The sequence below is a fragment of the Sinocyclocheilus rhinocerous genome, unplaced genomic scaffold (genome assembly GCF_001515625.1).
Source record: "Sinocyclocheilus rhinocerous isolate Xijiao unplaced genomic scaffold, SAMN03320098_v1.1 scaffold4214, whole genome shotgun sequence".
Classification (NCBI taxonomy): domain Eukaryota; kingdom Metazoa; phylum Chordata; class Actinopteri; order Cypriniformes; family Cyprinidae; genus Sinocyclocheilus; species Sinocyclocheilus rhinocerous.
The window spans coordinates 14,724-31,787 of NW_015636077.1; the positions used below are offsets into that span (position 1 = coordinate 14,724).

The window sequence follows — 17,064 nt, forward strand, 5'->3', positions numbered from 1 at the left end:
CAAAATAGATGAGGAAAACTAGGAAGCCAGGTGATATATCGCATTCTGCAGAAAAGGGAGACTGGCGTTTGTCGCGGTTTGGAAAAAAAGGGAGAAAACATGACAGAATAACTCGGCGGATATCGCATTTTGCGTAAAATTAAAAATGGACTTTTCAATACCGACCAGATACAATACTGATTTTGGCGGAAACTCAATTTTTATAAAAAAATGGCGTTTATCGCGTTTTGGAACCAAACTCTTCATTTATTCCTTAATTTATTCTTTATGCAAATAAAATAATAAATCAATTAATGGTTGATTGGTAGTTTAACATGACACATATGTCTTTCATAAACAGATTACTCTAGTGACTTTATTAAAACATTGCTCTGTTTGTTTGGGCATTTTAACACACCAACACTGACGCGAGTTTGGGACGGGACTGTTTTTTGTTTGTTTTTTTGACCAATGAAATATGGGCACTTGTATGAAATCATAATTTTTTACAACAGAGGTTATAAACATCACATTTTATGTGTTATTTTGTAGTATTACATAATTATTATTGCTACATAAAGTCTTGAGTGCTACGATGAAGCAAAATTAATCTCACAAGATTAACAAAACATGAACTTCTCTTGTGTTTAACAGAATTAAAAAAATGCTGTAATGGAGCAAGTCATGAAAGCCTGTCCAAAAAGGGCATTGGCAGATATGAACAGGCCATCTCATACAACATAATCAAAGAGAGTAGTAACAATGATCACGTAACTGGATCGTCGCATCTGTTAGGTGGGTATACGAAGAACAAACTAGTTTTACATGACCCTAGATAAACTCCTGATTACTCCTTGAGTAATTTTCCAAGTGAGAAACTGGTGATTTTCTGTAAATCTATTCACAGCACCTGAGGTCCAGGATGCACCTCTCAAAACGGTGCTGAACAACCTGGATGTTCTTGAGGAGCTTGTGTTGGTATTAGACCCGGACATCTCTGGTGCCAAGAACACACGTCACCTTGCCGCCCAGTGCTCCTTTTCCTTTGCCTGGATCAATTATGCCTATTCCATGAAGGACCACAAAAGCCCCCTCGTCGCTGTTTTGGAGGGTGTCGTCACCAAAAACCCAGACTGGACTGTCAGCCACCTCGCTGAGCTGCTAACTGCTATCAGTCGCAACGATGCAGTGGAGATTTTGGCGAAGCTTCCTGCGGGTGTTTAAGAATAATTCATGTGATATTTTAAGAACACAAAACAGTAATTCACTTATTATACTGTATTGTTCAACATAACCTCGTAACTATTTTACGTTTGGGCAAATTTGTGAATTAGCATTTTCATATGAATCAAATTGTAGTGTGCATTTATATGAAATCGCCAACTTGAAAATTGTTGTTTTAGAGTATTTTTTTCCTATATAAGTTCAGCATTCAGTGATAGCTGTTGAAGCATGCAGTGCTTGAAAAACGCACACAATATGAACGTCTAGGGTTATTTTGGACGAAAACAACTCCTTCATTCAGTTAACAATGGGTAACAGATGTGCATTTGGAGGCCATATAGAAGCATTTACAATCAAAGACAAGACACTTGGAGTTTCCCCTAAATGTTCTACCTCCATTCTATCCTAGTTCACGCTTATTTACTTTTAACACTACATAACACTATTAATGTTTCATAATTTTGATTTTTGTTAAATTACTATAATTCATAAAAAAAAAATTCTTCGAAAGTTTTTATATGAATTATAAATCTTGTGAATATAATTGTTGGCAAACCAATATTACATGTTTTCAATTTCTAAACCGGATTTGGCAACAAACCCTTTCTGAAAGCAATATATCATTAGTTACTAGCGGCGCACAATTGATTATTTTGTACGTTCAGCACAAATACCACAATAAATCTTGAACTTTGTTCAAACATTGTACATCTTTATTAAGCAAAAACATTATAAATAAAAAAAGTGCATAGAAAAATTAAACAGGTTTAGAAATATATATACAACTATTTACAAACTTAGGGGTCGTTTGTACAAGGTGGCAAAGACACTTTTTTTTTTTCCATTTTAAGTCTTTTTCAACACAACGTTGTTGTTTTTTTAAAATAACCTACAAAGGAACAGACAGATTTTCTTTTCCCAAGAAGCTCTGGGAGATGCATTATCACAGGAGGTCCTGACTAGTGCTTTGCATCCTTCATTGCACACAAGCCAACTCTGCATGACAGAACAGACCAAGCAAATCTAGTTTTGCATTAGTATTACTTGATGTTGTCTGAACAGCTTGAGGTAGAATCCTTGCAAGTCTGGGGTGGTTTGATTAAAATCTGAGAGATGCTAAATTTCAGGATCTTGATGGAGATTCCCCCTCCACACAAACACACAGAATATGGAAAAAGCAGGAGATGACAACGTGATTTAGTGGGAGGAAACTTCTCCTTTGAGAACGTCAAATAAAATCAGACAACTAAGACATTTAAAACAAACAGCTGGCTCAAAACATCACCTCGTAAAAAGGCCACGTTGCAAGAACTCATCCTCAACTCTGATAAGACCTTGGTCACATACAAAAAGCACAGACCTTTGGGTAAAAACTCCCATAAAGTTAAACGGGAATAAACAGAACGCCCTTACAGTCCGAACGATGGCATCAGCTTGTTGATTTTTCTCCTGCATGAAGAAGAGAACCAACTCCCAAATCTTTCAAGGACAATTAAGGTGCCGAGTGCCACCGTCTACTGAAAAACTGTTTCAATAACTCTTCTATAAATATATATATATATATAGAGATTTTGTAAGTCACCAGTATACATCGCCTTCACGCTCCTACGTCTCTAGGACACTTTAAGCAGTTTCTAACTCCCTAGATAAATGTAGAGCTCCAATTGTATGTGCAATTGTGGCAAAAAATGATTTATTGCAGGAACAATCCACAACGTCATCACACCTTGACGCAATGAGGATGCATTTAGTCACGATTAGCTTAAGTAGTGTCCTCTACTACACGACGAAAAGAAACACAAATATCCACTCAGGCATGATTTTGTTTCGACACAAGTCTCTCAAGAGGTATAAAAAGCACAAACATGCTAAAGCGTTGCCGCTTATGAGTACTCCGAATTTCAACACACCATTGACATTTATGGGCTCATTGTTGGAAAGCGTGTATGGTTGGCTTTGCTATTTTAGTAACGGGGTGCATCAACTCCAGCTCGCATCGGATCTCTGACATGGCATGAAACAGAGGAAGTATGGATTTGATCCTCTTTAGGATTCATGTTGGGCTTAGCACCATGGAGGAGGTCATCAAGTTTAAAAAACGCTTATACAGTTACACCACAGAACAAGCCCACAAAAACAGAATGAAAAGTCAGACCTGCCTGTAAAAATACAACGAAAATAAATTATTAAAAATAAAGCATTTGAGTAGATTAAAAGAGTTTAAGCGAAAGAAAGCGGTCACAGACAAGTGTAAAACACAACAGAGTCTCTTACTGACTGCCAAGGAGTGGATCCATGGGTCGTTCTGAGGGGGTTTACAGTGTTGTCCTGAGAAGTGGGAGTCTTTCTAAGCTAAACACGAAAGTGTGATCTAAAATAAAATTGATAAGATACAGATCTGAATACGTTCACATCATTTCATTAGTAATATGCATGTTTTTACAGTATCTTCACTGCCGCTAAGCTTTCACACACTATGTGGTCCGCACAGTAAAATGCTTCTCAAGCACAGAGGTGATTTTGTTTAGATCGTAAGAATCCAGCACTTCAAGGTCAGCTCAAGGGTGGAGAAAAAGGGAGGTTGTTTGAAATTAAAGGTTATTCATTGCAACAGAACGCCCAAACTCTTGGCAGCGTGTTCCAGCTTTTGGAAAGCATAAAAAAGCCTGCAGACATAATTTAAGATTAGTCACAATTTTGTTGCAAAATATACAAGGACTCTGCCTAGAGTTCAATATTCGTGCCAGGTTTAAAAAAAAAAAAGGCTATGACCGAAACCGAGACTCGTTTCAAAACCCACTAATATTCCGATAAAACTTTTAATAAAGCAAAGATGATGCAGCATGGTGGGAAATGTTCTTGAAAAGGCCTTGGCCGTGTTACCAGACATCATCACTCATGCTCCCATCTCATCTGCTCTACTGGACTGAATGGCAATTGATCGGGAGGAATCCTGGTTGAAGGGCGTGAATGGCTCCACAACAGTTGGTGGCCCTTGTATGTGCCTGTTGAACGACTTTGACATTGAAGTGGTGACTGTTAAGCTTGAAACCTTCAGCATGGACCCCCTTTACCCGTCAAGCCTCGGTCGACCATTTTTACCCGTCAAACTCCATCGACTTCTCCAGCACTGCTCTTCAGTTTAAGAAGCGCCGACAGCGCTTAGCACCACAGTTGCAGCCGAGCTTGTTGCTGGCATCTTCTATGGGGAACTTGTAGTCATAGGTCAGCTCCTCTCCACGGTAGATTTTCCGCAAAGCGAAAATGACTATGTGCTTCTGACCCTCCACGTTGATGACTCGAGAGTAGCAGTTTGGCTCACAGGAGTGGTTGATGAACCGCGCCGCGTTACCGTGCATCGTGGCGTCTACCACGTCAAAGTCGTCGATGCGGAACATATAGCAACCAATGCCCTGGTAGGAAGAGCAGAGGAAAGAGGTGGTATAAGAGTGATATTCAAACTCTAACCCAAATATAGTACAGAAAATTATGTACAAATAAATAAATTAAATATTATTAATTAAATTAAAATAAATACAATTTTAAATAAATTCGTCATAGCCGATTAATATTTGAAAACTGTGGTTAACATGTTTTGATGAAACGTCTATGATGGATTGTTCATTAATAAATCACAACAACCTCTATGGGCATTGCCATTCATGCAGGCTACAGCGGAAGTTATTTTACACAACTACTCGAAGCTTCCGGTTTTCGAACGCGGACCGTGAAAAAGGCCTATAATATTAAGCAGCACAACTGTTTTCAACATAGATAACAATAAGAAACGTAGCAGCTAATCAGCATATTAGAATGATTTCTGAAGGATCATGTGACACTGAAGACTGGAGTAATGGCTGCTAAAAATACAGCTTTGCATCACAGGAATAAAATATATTTTAAAATATACTGAAATAGAAAACAGTTGTTTTAAACTAAAGAATTAAATAATTTTCTAAACCTGTTTAAATAGACTTTTTTTGAAAAAACAAACAAACAAACAAAAACAAAACCTGTGTGTGATAAAAAATATTTTATATATATTTTTACATTACAGTAAGAAGTTGTTTTTTTTGCATTCTGGTAATAAAAGTAAAAATTTTTATAGTCAAGTCAAGTCAAGTTTATTTGCATAGCGCTTTTCACGATACAAATCATTGCAAAGCAACTTTACAGCAAATTAAGTTTCTACAATATTTAGTGGTAGCTTATCAGTGGTGACTGTCAGTTAATGTACATATGGCAGAAATGTACGGAAAAAATCTATTGAAGACGTAATAAAACAGACGATGAACACTATTAACAGCAATTATTATATGATGCAATCAAACTTATAGCAAAATGTGGTAGTTCTGTATTATAGGCAAAATATGAGTTCTTTTTTATTTTATTCTTTATATAACAAATAAAATGGGTAAAAACAGAGGGCCATGACAATCCAAAATGCATTTCTGTTGTTAAACCTGGTGGTAATTAGCGATCACAAATACACAAATATGCTCTAAAAAAAAAAAAGCACATTTCTACATACCTTGCCATCATAATACTTCTCTCGCTTGTCCGTAAGAACAGAACGAATGACAATGCCTGAATACTCAATGACCATCTCTCCTGCCTCGATGTTTCGCTTGCAGAACAGGCCTCTTCCATGAATCGCAGACCTACAGCAAGAATAAGTTACAGGAATGAACGTGACCTGTTTTGAATGAAAATAATTTCTTAAGAGAACCAAGAGAGCAGATGAAAAGAAACTGGAAAAGGATTGCAGCATGGATTCCAAAGATTATATTTTCGCTGGCTGCGTCTAAGACATGGTAGGGCTAAAAAGAAAGACCAATATTTTAAGCAGATCTAAAGATTAGCATCTTTATAGATCGCCATGTCACCGGGGGGTTTTCACAGGTACATTTTTGAGAGATCACTTGGAAACTAAAGGTGAACATTTCCTTCATGCGACTGGTGACTTCATCTCATCTTATATAGCCTCATAATGGAATTTTGACTTCTGCCAAATATAAAGACATGCCCATCTTTTCTACTGATGTTGCTCAAATGTGGGAGCTGGGACAGAACTGAAACTGACTCGGTTCCTCATTTAACGTTTAAAAACAGTCAACCTACCTGTAGACACCAACCGCTTCCTTGGATGTCTTCTCTAGATGTCTAAAGCGCATCGCCATCGGAAGCTCCAAACTTGTTGCACGCCTACAAAGTGCAATTGAATTTATTCGTCATGTGAACCAAACCACAGTTGACTAATCATTAAAAAAAAAGAGCAACACTGAGGGAAATAACCAAGAAAGAGGAAATATGAACAGTAAAAGATAAAAAAGGGGAAGGGAATATGAAGAGAACACTGTCATGACAACAAACAAAACAAACAAACAAAATTTTTTATATTTTTTCATATCAATCATTTTTCATAAAAATCATATCAACTTTTCAGTCTTTTTTTTTTTTTTTTCAGCAAAAATATTACCTCGAGTATCTCTCATAATAACTCCTATTAAAATATTTTTAAAAACTATTCTTTATAAAAATACAAATAAAAACAAATCAGCAATGGAATGGCTTTTCAACTGCGACTTTATGCACATAGTGTTGTAATACAGTCTTATTTGACCTGGTGGATTTGAGAAGAACCTCATCCTCCTCCTCATCATACAGGTCGGTGTCAGGAAGCTGTCTATGCTGTGACGCCAGGAAGTTGAACATATCAAAGGTAGACTTCCTGCGAAACAGATAAAAGAGTAGGTGTGAACTATACTCAGAAAAGACATTTTTAGGCATGCAAACTTACATCACAAAACTTGTGCTCCTAGATAACATCTCTTCTTGCTCTCCTATACAAGTACACATCCAAACCCCCACCCCATGTCTGCAAGGTAACCAAGAAGCACAGCGCAGAACATTTTCTTCACTTTAAAACACCTACATTCTTGTTGCTCGGTATTAGTCATTTAGCCTCTTTCTATAGAAGTTAATGGTATAGGGACATTCCCCTAACAGCGACCTGCTATTAATTTCCTTATTTAAGGGCACAAAGTTCCAGTAACTGGTTCTAGATTGTGAACTAGGACTGTCAATCAATTATAAAACACAACTGAATTAATTACACAATAAGGCCATAAATTAATCATATGAACAGCAAATAATCACACATCAGTTTGCTAGAAAAGGCTCTTTAATAATAATAATAATTATTATTATTATTATTGGTGGTGGTATTAGTAGTATTACAAGTCAAATTGTTTGTCATCATGTACAATAATAATATAAATTTATTATTATTTAGTAGTAATAATATGACATTAGGCGGACAACTTAAGTACTTAATGGACATTTAAAAAAGTGGCTTTTTAAGTCAATAAACTGTCATCTTCTAAAAGTTAAAATATTATTATTATTATTATTATTATTGTGGCAGACAAGATAATTAATCAAATGAACAGCAAATAATCACATATTAATTATTATTGCTGGGAAATGCCCTTAAATTAAAATAACAAAAACAACAACAGCAATAATATTATTATTATTATTATTATTAAGTAGTAGTGTTATGTTATTGCAACAAACAAATTAAGCATTGAAAAGACACTACAAAAATGGGCTTCAGAAGTTAATAAATTGTAAATATATATCTATAAAATTATGTATATATATATATATATATAGAGAGAGAGAGAGAGAGAGAGAGAGAGAGAGACACACAGAGTAGTAGTATTTTATAGAGTATGTTTTTTTTCTATTACTGTTACCAGCACTTTTTTTGATTAATTGACAGTTAAACAAGTGAACTGACCTTAGGTAGACTTCAGAGCGGGCACAGCCACTTGGGTTAACGGGCAGATCTTCCTCCTGACTGGCTTGCTTGTGGAAGCGGAAGGTGTGGCGCTGGCAGCGATTGGCCCCCTGGAGCTGTTCCACCAGGTAGACTATGGCATCGTACAGCATTCCCATCACACGTGCCCCGCTCATCCCAGAAAAAGTGAGTTGCCTCAGGCCAGCAACAGCACGGGCCTCCTGGACTCCCTCGATAACAGCGGACCAAGCAACTGTGTATGCGAAGAATGAATATGATCATTTTTTTGGTTCATAAATACATAAAAAAAAATTTAAAAACACTACAATTTACATGCACACATCACATATTTAGGTCTTTGGCCTGCCAATGGCAAATGAATTAAGAACAATTTCAACAATAAATATTACCTACTGGCCATGTATTTTGCATAATTAAAAAAAATTAAATAAATAAACTGATTAAATACAATAGCTAAAAACAAATACAAAATAATTGTTCAAATATTTTCATATCAACCACAGTCAAAGACATGATCTCCTACCCTCAATACTGTCTGCTTCTACACTGAAGCCGTCATCACTAGCGATCTCAAAGCGTAGGTGGGGCTGGTCTCGGCTGGGAGGACTATGCTCTTCACCATCTGAGGGAGGCATCTCATCATCTGAACAGGACAGCATCCCTAAAAGAAAAGAGTCTCATTGTTTAATCCATTGAAACACCTTAAAGTGAGCAAAATAAAATAATACAAAATAATACCCGAGTATTTGTTCCAGTCAGACAGTGCATTACGGTTAGCAGGATCCCAGGTTGCTGGCTTGTTGCTGTCTCCACCACGAGGCAACGAAAGACGATCCCAAGGTCCAGGCCTAAAATAAAATAGATGATAAGCCACGTACAGTGTCAGTTGTTTAGTCATGCCATTTTAGTGTCTAAAATTGTCTTTCCATTACAACAGTATAACGTCACTACTCATTCTAATGATATACTTAATTGGAAAAGGTGGAACAAACTGCCCACATAAAAAATACTGTGGTATTTCTTATTATTTAATATGAAAGTATTCAGTATTCTTTCTTTGAAATATATAAAATATTTATTTAGACATTTGGCATGATGTACTGCATGTATGCACTGGATTTACTGTTTGATGAGCAAAAAAAAGAAATAAATACAGGTAGGTGCTAAAATTAGATTGTTTAACAAAACCATTTTTCAAAACTGTAATACTATATTACAAATACTTTTGCAGTGCAGGACTCACAATGCTACCAGTAACCTCATATTCTTGAGGAAGAAGGTGACATTTGTGTATTATTTCTTAACTTCAAAACTGTTGAAAAGGCATAAATAATACTGATACTTAAATGTCTTTATTGAAATCACCCTGGAATTCCGCCTTTTCCACTTAAAGGCTCACCTTGCACTCTCAGAGTCACTACTTCGCTCTTCATTCAGCTTGTCACAGTCTAGAATTCCCTTGACGGTTGGGGTTTTAATGCGAACTCCATACCTGCAACAGAGAGAGGAAAAGAGAAATGAATATTCCATGCAGAGTTTGAAAGCACAGAAAACATACGTAAATTTGAGTAAATTCCTACTGGTTCCATTTACCTGGCTGATACGGAGTTTGGTTTGCGTGGTTCTTCCAATCCACTAGGGCGGTCCAGGTCTAAAAAGTCAGATTTTGCAAAACGGTCAGATAAAGAGGACACCTTTTTCATTCGAACCTGTTTTGGTCGAGGTGCTGCTTCTGGTGTCGCTGGTGGGGAAGCCTTCATCTCTGGTTCGACAAGGAGTCCTTCTGGCAAAACTACTGAACTTGTTGTCTGAGTTCGCCCAATAATGGTACTGTTATGAGGTGATGAGGGAATTAGGGAAGTCTTGTTGGGATCATAATATCCAGCCATAGCTTGGTTGATGATAGCTTGGGCACAATCTGCTTGATTAGATATATCTGAGGAGGTTGCTATTTGACTCGTAGATTGTTTGCTAGAAGGGCCATGTGTGTTAGTAGACTTCGTCCTTCTAGGTGTGGAAGACTTTTCACCTAGTTTTTTCACTCTATCTCCAGAAGCTTTGGCATTCCTACGTGGCTTTTTAACATCTGCTGGTAGTGAAGCTGCTCCATTAGTACTAGTGGTAAGTAGCTGTGTAATGGTGTTGGAGGTCTGTACCAATGGGGTCACAATTTGGGGGACTTGGGTTGGAATGGTGGCACCTGCAACTGGGGTCAAGTTCCCAGCTGCTGCAAGTGTTGCCGATAAGGCATTGCTTTGCAAGAGGCTGGCGATTTGAGTAACACAGTTATATGAAGGGGAATTTGGTGTCGGCAGCTGGAAGGTGTTGCTTTCAGGGTTTTTGACAAAAATCTGACCAAGACGATTAACAAGTAAAACGTGTGGTGTAGGATCCACATTGGGTCCACCAACCTCCTTTACGGTAAGAATAGCATGACCTGGTAATGCTTGGGTAACCAACTGTTGTTGGGGTTCAATTGTTGATCTGGGGGTTGAAAAATTTATGGAAATTGTTCGTCCTAGAGCTGTTTCTCTTTGCATAGGTGTGGTGTTGTACCCATTGATGACACCTGGAGCAGAGGCTGGCTGAATAGCAGAAGGCATTGCTTGGCACTGAGCTGATGGTTGAGAAGTTACAGAGGAGGAGGTGGAGACTATGCCAACTGTTGTAGAGCCGATAGGCTGCAGGTAAGTGGGATGCAACGGGACAGACACTGTACCCGAAACTGGCCCATAAGTCCCAAGGGGTACACCAGTGGCTGATGGTACAGACAGCATAGACTCTGGTTTCTGTGGCAAATTTGTGGGAACACATGGCATTGCCCCTCCAGGAACTGAAGGGACAGGATGCCTTGGTTCAGCAGTTGGGTGTAATTTGGTTCTGAAACTCTCCATGGGTGGCAAGACCATCTTACCCTCAGGAGTTTGGACAGGGAACAAGGAAACATTTGCAGAAGGTGTCTGATTTGGGAATGTTGCAAAAGAAACATGTGCAGAGGAATCAGAAGATAAAAGTTCAGAAGATGATGCAGATTTGGGTAACACCATGAAAGGAACAGGATTTTGTTGCTGTAGATTCTGAATTCCATTAACTTCCATTAGGTCAGGAGAATCATCTTGCAAGTGGTTGTTTTGGTAAACTCTAGAGTCAGCCATAGATGACACAAAGTGGCCACTACTAGGATCCAAGTACAATTCTTTAGAGTCCGGTGGGTCACTCAGGGAATCCTGGACTGGGACCAACTCTGTGAAATGTGCATTTGGTGAAAGAGGATCACATCTCTCAAGAATTAAGGGTGTCTCTGGTTCTATTATTAAATGAGGGGCTTGGTAATCATTACCATATGTAGAAAATGCAGGGTTTGAAGGCTTTAGGTCAACAAAATTAGTCAAAGTGTCTTGTGTGTGTACAACCACCAAAGGGTTTGATTGCAATGTTTGAGTTACACCAAAAGAATCTTGATAAGCAACAGCCTCCGAGTTGGACACGGGTTCTAACCGAATTGAAGAAATATCAGAAACAGGACTTGGAAATGCCAAACATAGCCTATTGCTAGCGGTCTGTTCATGAGGCACAGCGCTGAGCGGTTTGTGTGGCTTTTGGCCTTGATTCGACAATTTCACACCCTGGTTATCATTTTTAGCCACACTTGTATCACTCTCTGTCCCATCATCCACACCATCAAGTTGTGAAATCTGCCTTAAAGATGGAGATGTAGATGTCTGAGAGGCATCCCTTTGAGCCTTGCAAGTAACCACCGTGCGAGTGAAGTTGATGTAGTTTTCCATGTCCTCATCAGAAGAACTATTACCCCAGTCTTCCCTACAAGGATCAACAGTACAAGACAATCTCTGGGTAGACATTTTGGAATTCTCTTCATCTGGTTCCCAGAAGTCTTCCTGGTTGTCTTCACCTTCAACTACAATTTGCGCACTGCAGTTCATAGCTACGCCTTCATTCAGCTCGGTTTCTTCAATTTCAAGCTCAGTTCTCAGCTCAGGTGCCACAGTCAGGTCCGCCTCTAAGTGGAAGGATGTGTAAGGGAAATCCCTGTCACTGCCTAGATGATTACCTTTTTGTGTACCCAAAGTGTCTCCTAATGGCAAGGCACCATTTTCTGCTGGATGCTCCCGTGGTGATGCTATAAAATTATGTGGAAGTTCAACAGAGTCTATCGGATTAAAATCAAAAGGCCTTGGTCTTGTGGAGAGGTGGGTGGGAGAGGTGAGGGATCGGTTGGTCCAAGGGGTGCTGCCAATGCCACCTTGCCTTGTGGACTGTGAAAATAGTCCTGAGGTAGAATGGGGTGTCAATATTCCAGAACCCCGGACTGAGGAAGCACTTCGACCGACAGGACGAGCTGATGAAGAGGTCAGCAGGTTTTCAGTAGCACCAAGGGGGAAAACTGGGGAGGTAGGCTGGGAGGTTTTAGGGTGGTGGGAACCACCTGCTCTAGATGCAGTTGGGGCTGCAGGGGATCCAAAAGTAGGGGAGGTCATGTGACTGCGGGTACCACTATTCTGGTTGTGTGGGCTATGCCGTCGTGGCCTTCGAGTGTCATCCAAATCACTAATAGTCAGGATGTGGTGAGGTTTGGATGGGGCAGCTCCTGGGTAAAACAAACAAACAATCAATCATCAAAATGCTTCTTATGAACTTTGTGAAGGCCATACATGCATCTTCATTGAATTGATATTAACTACCTGGAGAAGGCAGTGGTCTGGATAGTCCTCCAGCAGGTCTTCTGTTCTGGGGGTATAAAGGGATTTTGGGACGAGCACCAAGGTCCGGTTTGGCAAAGACAGATACCGAGGTGGAATTTGTTTCAGTGGAAGGATTAGTTGAAGACAAATCCACTCCCGGGGCTTCAGATTCTAATGAACATATACATTGGAATTTGAATATTCAAAAAATGCCATAAGTACAAGCTATAACTTTGCAATTAGTAATATTATTCACCTGACTGGGGCCATGGGCTATGGGCAATTGTGCAATTTTCTCCCTGATCGGGCGACTCTTCCACTGGTTTTTCCTGAACAGTTGGCCGAACCTCCCTAACACGAAATGTGTATTTGCATCGACGTAAGGGGTTTACAGTACTCCAATACCAGCGAGAGCATCTAAAAAGCAGAAGAAACAAAAACTGTATTGATGTGCAAGCAAGTGTCAATACTAGAAGTGTTATAGAAGTAGCATGTCCATTATGTCAGGAGCAAACTCCTAAAAAAATTAAATGTACTTACTCATAACCCACGGGGAAAAGTTTTCCATGACAGGCAGATAATTCACTCAGCTTTCCAAGCTTTTTTACTAGCAAAGAACCTAACAGGTGAAAATTTTTGTTTAAAACATTGTGCAGGAATTGTATAATCATTTTTATATAACAGTACGTTATATTCATATTTATACACATTACATTGTGTTATTTATATATCCTTCAACAATAAAAAGACCAACCTATCATTAAATTGATTGACTCCGGCTCCAATCCAGTCAAAAACTTTCTGCGAAAACTAATCCCTTCAAAATCCACATAAACTCTCCGAAGTACTTCAAACCCTTGACCAGTGATGATCTGGTAAATTACAGAAGAAAAAAAGTGTTCTCTCAGACCAGCCATGTAAAAGCCAACATTAAGTTTCTATTTAACTGAATTTTTAGTAAATATAATAAACAAAAAAAAAATGTTCAGCTATGACTAAATTAAATGCTATTAAACTGAAAGCTCACTTTTCCACTTATAAGGTCACGATGCTTGTGACAGAAAACTCTTTTATCATTCTGGAAGACACAGTTGCGAAAGCGGGCGCACATGAAGTGGTAGTTGCTCTGGCACGAAGTAAGGCAGCAACCTACTGTTGCCCCAGTTCGGTTACACCGTTCACAGCGCTACGGAAGGAAAGTCAGAACATTAGCAAAGCCAAACATTATATTGAGTTTAACTGTTAACTGAAGCAAACTGTTCATGTTTAAATACTAAATTATGAAATTTCAAACTATTACATTATACATTAACAATCTATAAAGCATCATGTTTGTTAAAGTTATTAACTCAAGGCAGTACAAAGTGTCACCAATGGCTCAGTTGAACCAGAATTACATGAGATTAATGACATACCATCAGACGACCTCGTGCAACAGCACTGTGAACATGCAGAAGTGAGCCATTGTCCTCCTCAAACACCTCTGCAGACCACATGGTGCAATTTACATGAGCCCATTCATTCTGCCCTAGATAGAGCAACCTCCCTGCATCCTGGGAAGAGAAATGTATAATACAGAGGATTGTAATTTCAGTTTACAGTAAGAGTTGTATGCTGTAATTTTATGACAATGCATCTGATAATTATAACTTTGTAAGCACCCTTAGGAAAAGTACTGCGAAGTACTGGTATAGTGATATTATCAGATGGTAATGCCATAATGATAGCTATAATGATTACTATATTCATATACCATAGTGTTTACATGGTACTGCAAAGAATACCGTAATATTTACATTGCATGTGTCATAAAAAAAAAACCATGGTATTACCATGGCACCATTCCTAAAATCCATGTTAAGGCCTAGTAGTAAAAAGCTATAATAAAGGTAGAATACTGTGGTGAGTTTACGGTCTTAAATTATGTCTTAAAAGTACTTACACTGGCCTTTGCATCACCGTATTTTTGGCACAGAGCGCACTGTCTCTCGTCGTCCAAACCTGTGTCCAGATCGGATTTAGCAGGCCGACCCTTCTTCCCTGGGAGATAACATCAAAATCCAAAGTTAGGATAATTTGCACTGCTTTCCATATGTTCACAATCATGAATGGTTACTAATGTCATTCTATACTTGCGTGTTTATTTACCTTTCAGATTCATTTGTAACGCCCTTGTGTCCATAAAGTATCCTTTAGGGTTATGGGCTAAAGGTGTGGACACATCCTCTTCTTCTCCCAATTTAACATCCATGTGTCTTCCAGTCATCTGTGGGGCACTGTCCAAAGCCTTATGACATCCATCTCTCTCACGCCATTGAGCATAAACATGTTCATAATTTGGTGGCATCACAGCATGTGAAAGCATACCGCTGCAGGAATGGAGGCATGTGTCATTGCCAAAAGATACAACGTTTCCGCTCATATATGAATGTTTATTTCAAATGGAAAGAATTAGATGGTGCTTACGCTGGCAGATGTTTGGTGCGTGGATCCCATATTTTAGGGTCCTGACTGTTAAACCACGCATAAACTTCCTCTAAGAGCTAAAAAGAATTGAAAAGCAGATTTTAACCACAAAAACAAATATCCTAAAAGCATTTCTAGGACTATATTTGGAAATGCATGCTAACATACTACTTTGTTTTGTCTCATGTGATTGGACTGCCAAAAGTTAAAATATATATATATATATATCATGCAAAATTAAACTACAATGTAAAAAAGTATTTTTGCTTTCAAGATGATAAAACTAACAGTCAGTAATTTGAACAGCTGTAGTGTCAAATAGCAACTGAAGTTGCAGTCATATCCTGACTAACAATAAAATTCCAGACTTGTATTTTTAAGCAGTGCATCATTAGTATGGTTTTCACAGAATGACCTAAGGTACTCTGACTGGTTGGGTAAAAATATAACTTTGGTAATTAATTAAAAATATAAAATACAATAGAACCTGACCTTCAGGTAATACGAGCGGGAAAGGGCAGTGGGTCTTTTATCCTAAAAGCATTTCTAGGACTATATTTGGATATATATATATATATATATGAATCATGCAAAATTAAACTACAATGTAAAAAAGTATTTTTGCTTTCAAGATGATAAAACTAACAGTCAGTAATTTGAACAGCTGTAGTGTCAAATAGCAACTGAAGTTGCAGTCATATCCTGACTAACAATAAAATTCCAGACTTGTATTTTTAAGCAGTGCATCATTAGTATGGTTTTCACAGAATGACCTAAGGTACTCTGACTGGTTGGGTAAAAATATAACTTTGGTAATTAATTAAAAATATAAAATACAATAGAACCTGACCTTCAGGTAATACGAGCGGGAAAGGGCAGTGGGTCTTTGGTCCTCCGGTAAAAATTCCTCATCTTCCAAGTAATTGCGAATTACTTTCACCACATCCTCATGAAAGGATTTCTGCTTGACAAAGCCACAAACGAAATCAACATAGCTATTTTGTTATTCTGTTACCAAAACAAGAGTTTAAAAATGTTTATATTAAATCAAGGATTAAGTTTGAGATTGACTATCTAAGATGTGTGTCGAGAGAGATGCTAGTGATTAATGTGCAAGAGAATCTGCATTTATTTAGTTGCTTTATTTAGTTCAGAAATGGCATCTCAAAACCACATAACAAATAACTTCTAACAGTAATTACTCATAGTCACGCATAACGCACTAGTTTATTAGCTTTATGGGATGCTAAACACTCTAAAAGCATGGTGAAACTACACAGCCAAATTGAACTATAGAATGTGGACCAATTACTATGGTCATTTTCAACTGTACAATCCCATTTGAGGATAACTCAATTTCTTTGCGACTCGGAAGGCAAACTTTGAGGTACAATGCTAAAGACGTTTCCCTTATGTTGATCTCAGATCTAAGACAAGCACAGGCACTGAGTCTGTGTACAGACACTGACCAAGGATGTGTACAGGCCTTCATCAAACTTCTTTCCAATAGCCCGGAAGTCACAGACAGGCAAATTTTCATCCACAGTGTTCAGGGAACCCACTGTAGTGCACTACGAAACAAGACAAAATACAGAAATCTGTAACTAAGCAGTGTTCCTTTTTATATGTATCCTGCAAAAGACATTCTTGAACATGAATGTTAAAACATTTAAACAAAAAAAACAAAAACATTTACTGACATTTCCTCTTGATTGGGCTTTCCCTGTTGAAAAAACCAGCATATGCTGGTTAGGTATGATTTGACGCTGGGATACTGGTTTAAGCTGGTCCTTTGCTGGTTTATGCTGGTCATTTGCTGGTTTATGCTGGTCCTTTGCTGGTTTAAGATGGTCCTTTGCTGGTTTA

At 38.3% G+C, this 17,064-nt stretch overlaps 2 protein-coding genes across 2 annotated transcripts in view; one reads left to right on the forward strand and one right to left on the reverse strand.

The window, feature by feature from the left end:
- igflr1 (IGF-like family receptor 1) overlaps positions 1-3,953 on the forward strand; it is a 7,117-nt gene extending 3,164 nt beyond the window's left edge. Inside the window, exons 6-7 of the mRNA XM_016562242.1 lie at positions 634-774; positions 887-3,953. Coding sequence (XP_016417728.1) covers positions 634-774; positions 887-1,203 — 458 coding nt within the window. The 3' untranslated portion in view covers positions 1,204-3,953. The remainder of the gene's footprint in view (positions 1-633; positions 775-886) is intronic.
- The window catches only part of LOC107747652 (histone-lysine N-methyltransferase 2B-like), a gene marked incomplete at its 5' end in the record, with an annotated part of 32,442 nt that continues 17,272 nt past the window's right edge, over positions 1,895-17,064 (reverse strand). Inside the window, 20 exons of the mRNA XM_016562250.1 lie at positions 1,895-4,616; positions 5,735-5,864; positions 6,325-6,408; positions 6,827-6,934; positions 8,009-8,261; positions 8,553-8,690; positions 8,768-8,877; positions 9,429-9,521; positions 9,623-12,638; positions 12,733-12,903; positions 12,989-13,149; positions 13,273-13,351; positions 13,487-13,604; positions 13,760-13,918; positions 14,148-14,285; positions 14,675-14,772; positions 14,881-15,101; positions 15,199-15,275; positions 16,049-16,159; positions 16,668-16,769. Coding sequence (XP_016417736.1) covers positions 4,341-4,616; positions 5,735-5,864; positions 6,325-6,408; positions 6,827-6,934; positions 8,009-8,261; positions 8,553-8,690; positions 8,768-8,877; positions 9,429-9,521; positions 9,623-12,638; positions 12,733-12,903; positions 12,989-13,149; positions 13,273-13,351; positions 13,487-13,604; positions 13,760-13,918; positions 14,148-14,285; positions 14,675-14,772; positions 14,881-15,101; positions 15,199-15,275; positions 16,049-16,159; positions 16,668-16,769 — 5,643 coding nt within the window. The remainder of the gene's footprint in view (positions 4,617-5,734; positions 5,865-6,324; positions 6,409-6,826; positions 6,935-8,008; positions 8,262-8,552; positions 8,691-8,767; positions 8,878-9,428; positions 9,522-9,622; positions 12,639-12,732; positions 12,904-12,988; positions 13,150-13,272; positions 13,352-13,486; positions 13,605-13,759; positions 13,919-14,147; positions 14,286-14,674; positions 14,773-14,880; positions 15,102-15,198; positions 15,276-16,048; positions 16,160-16,667; positions 16,770-17,064) is intronic.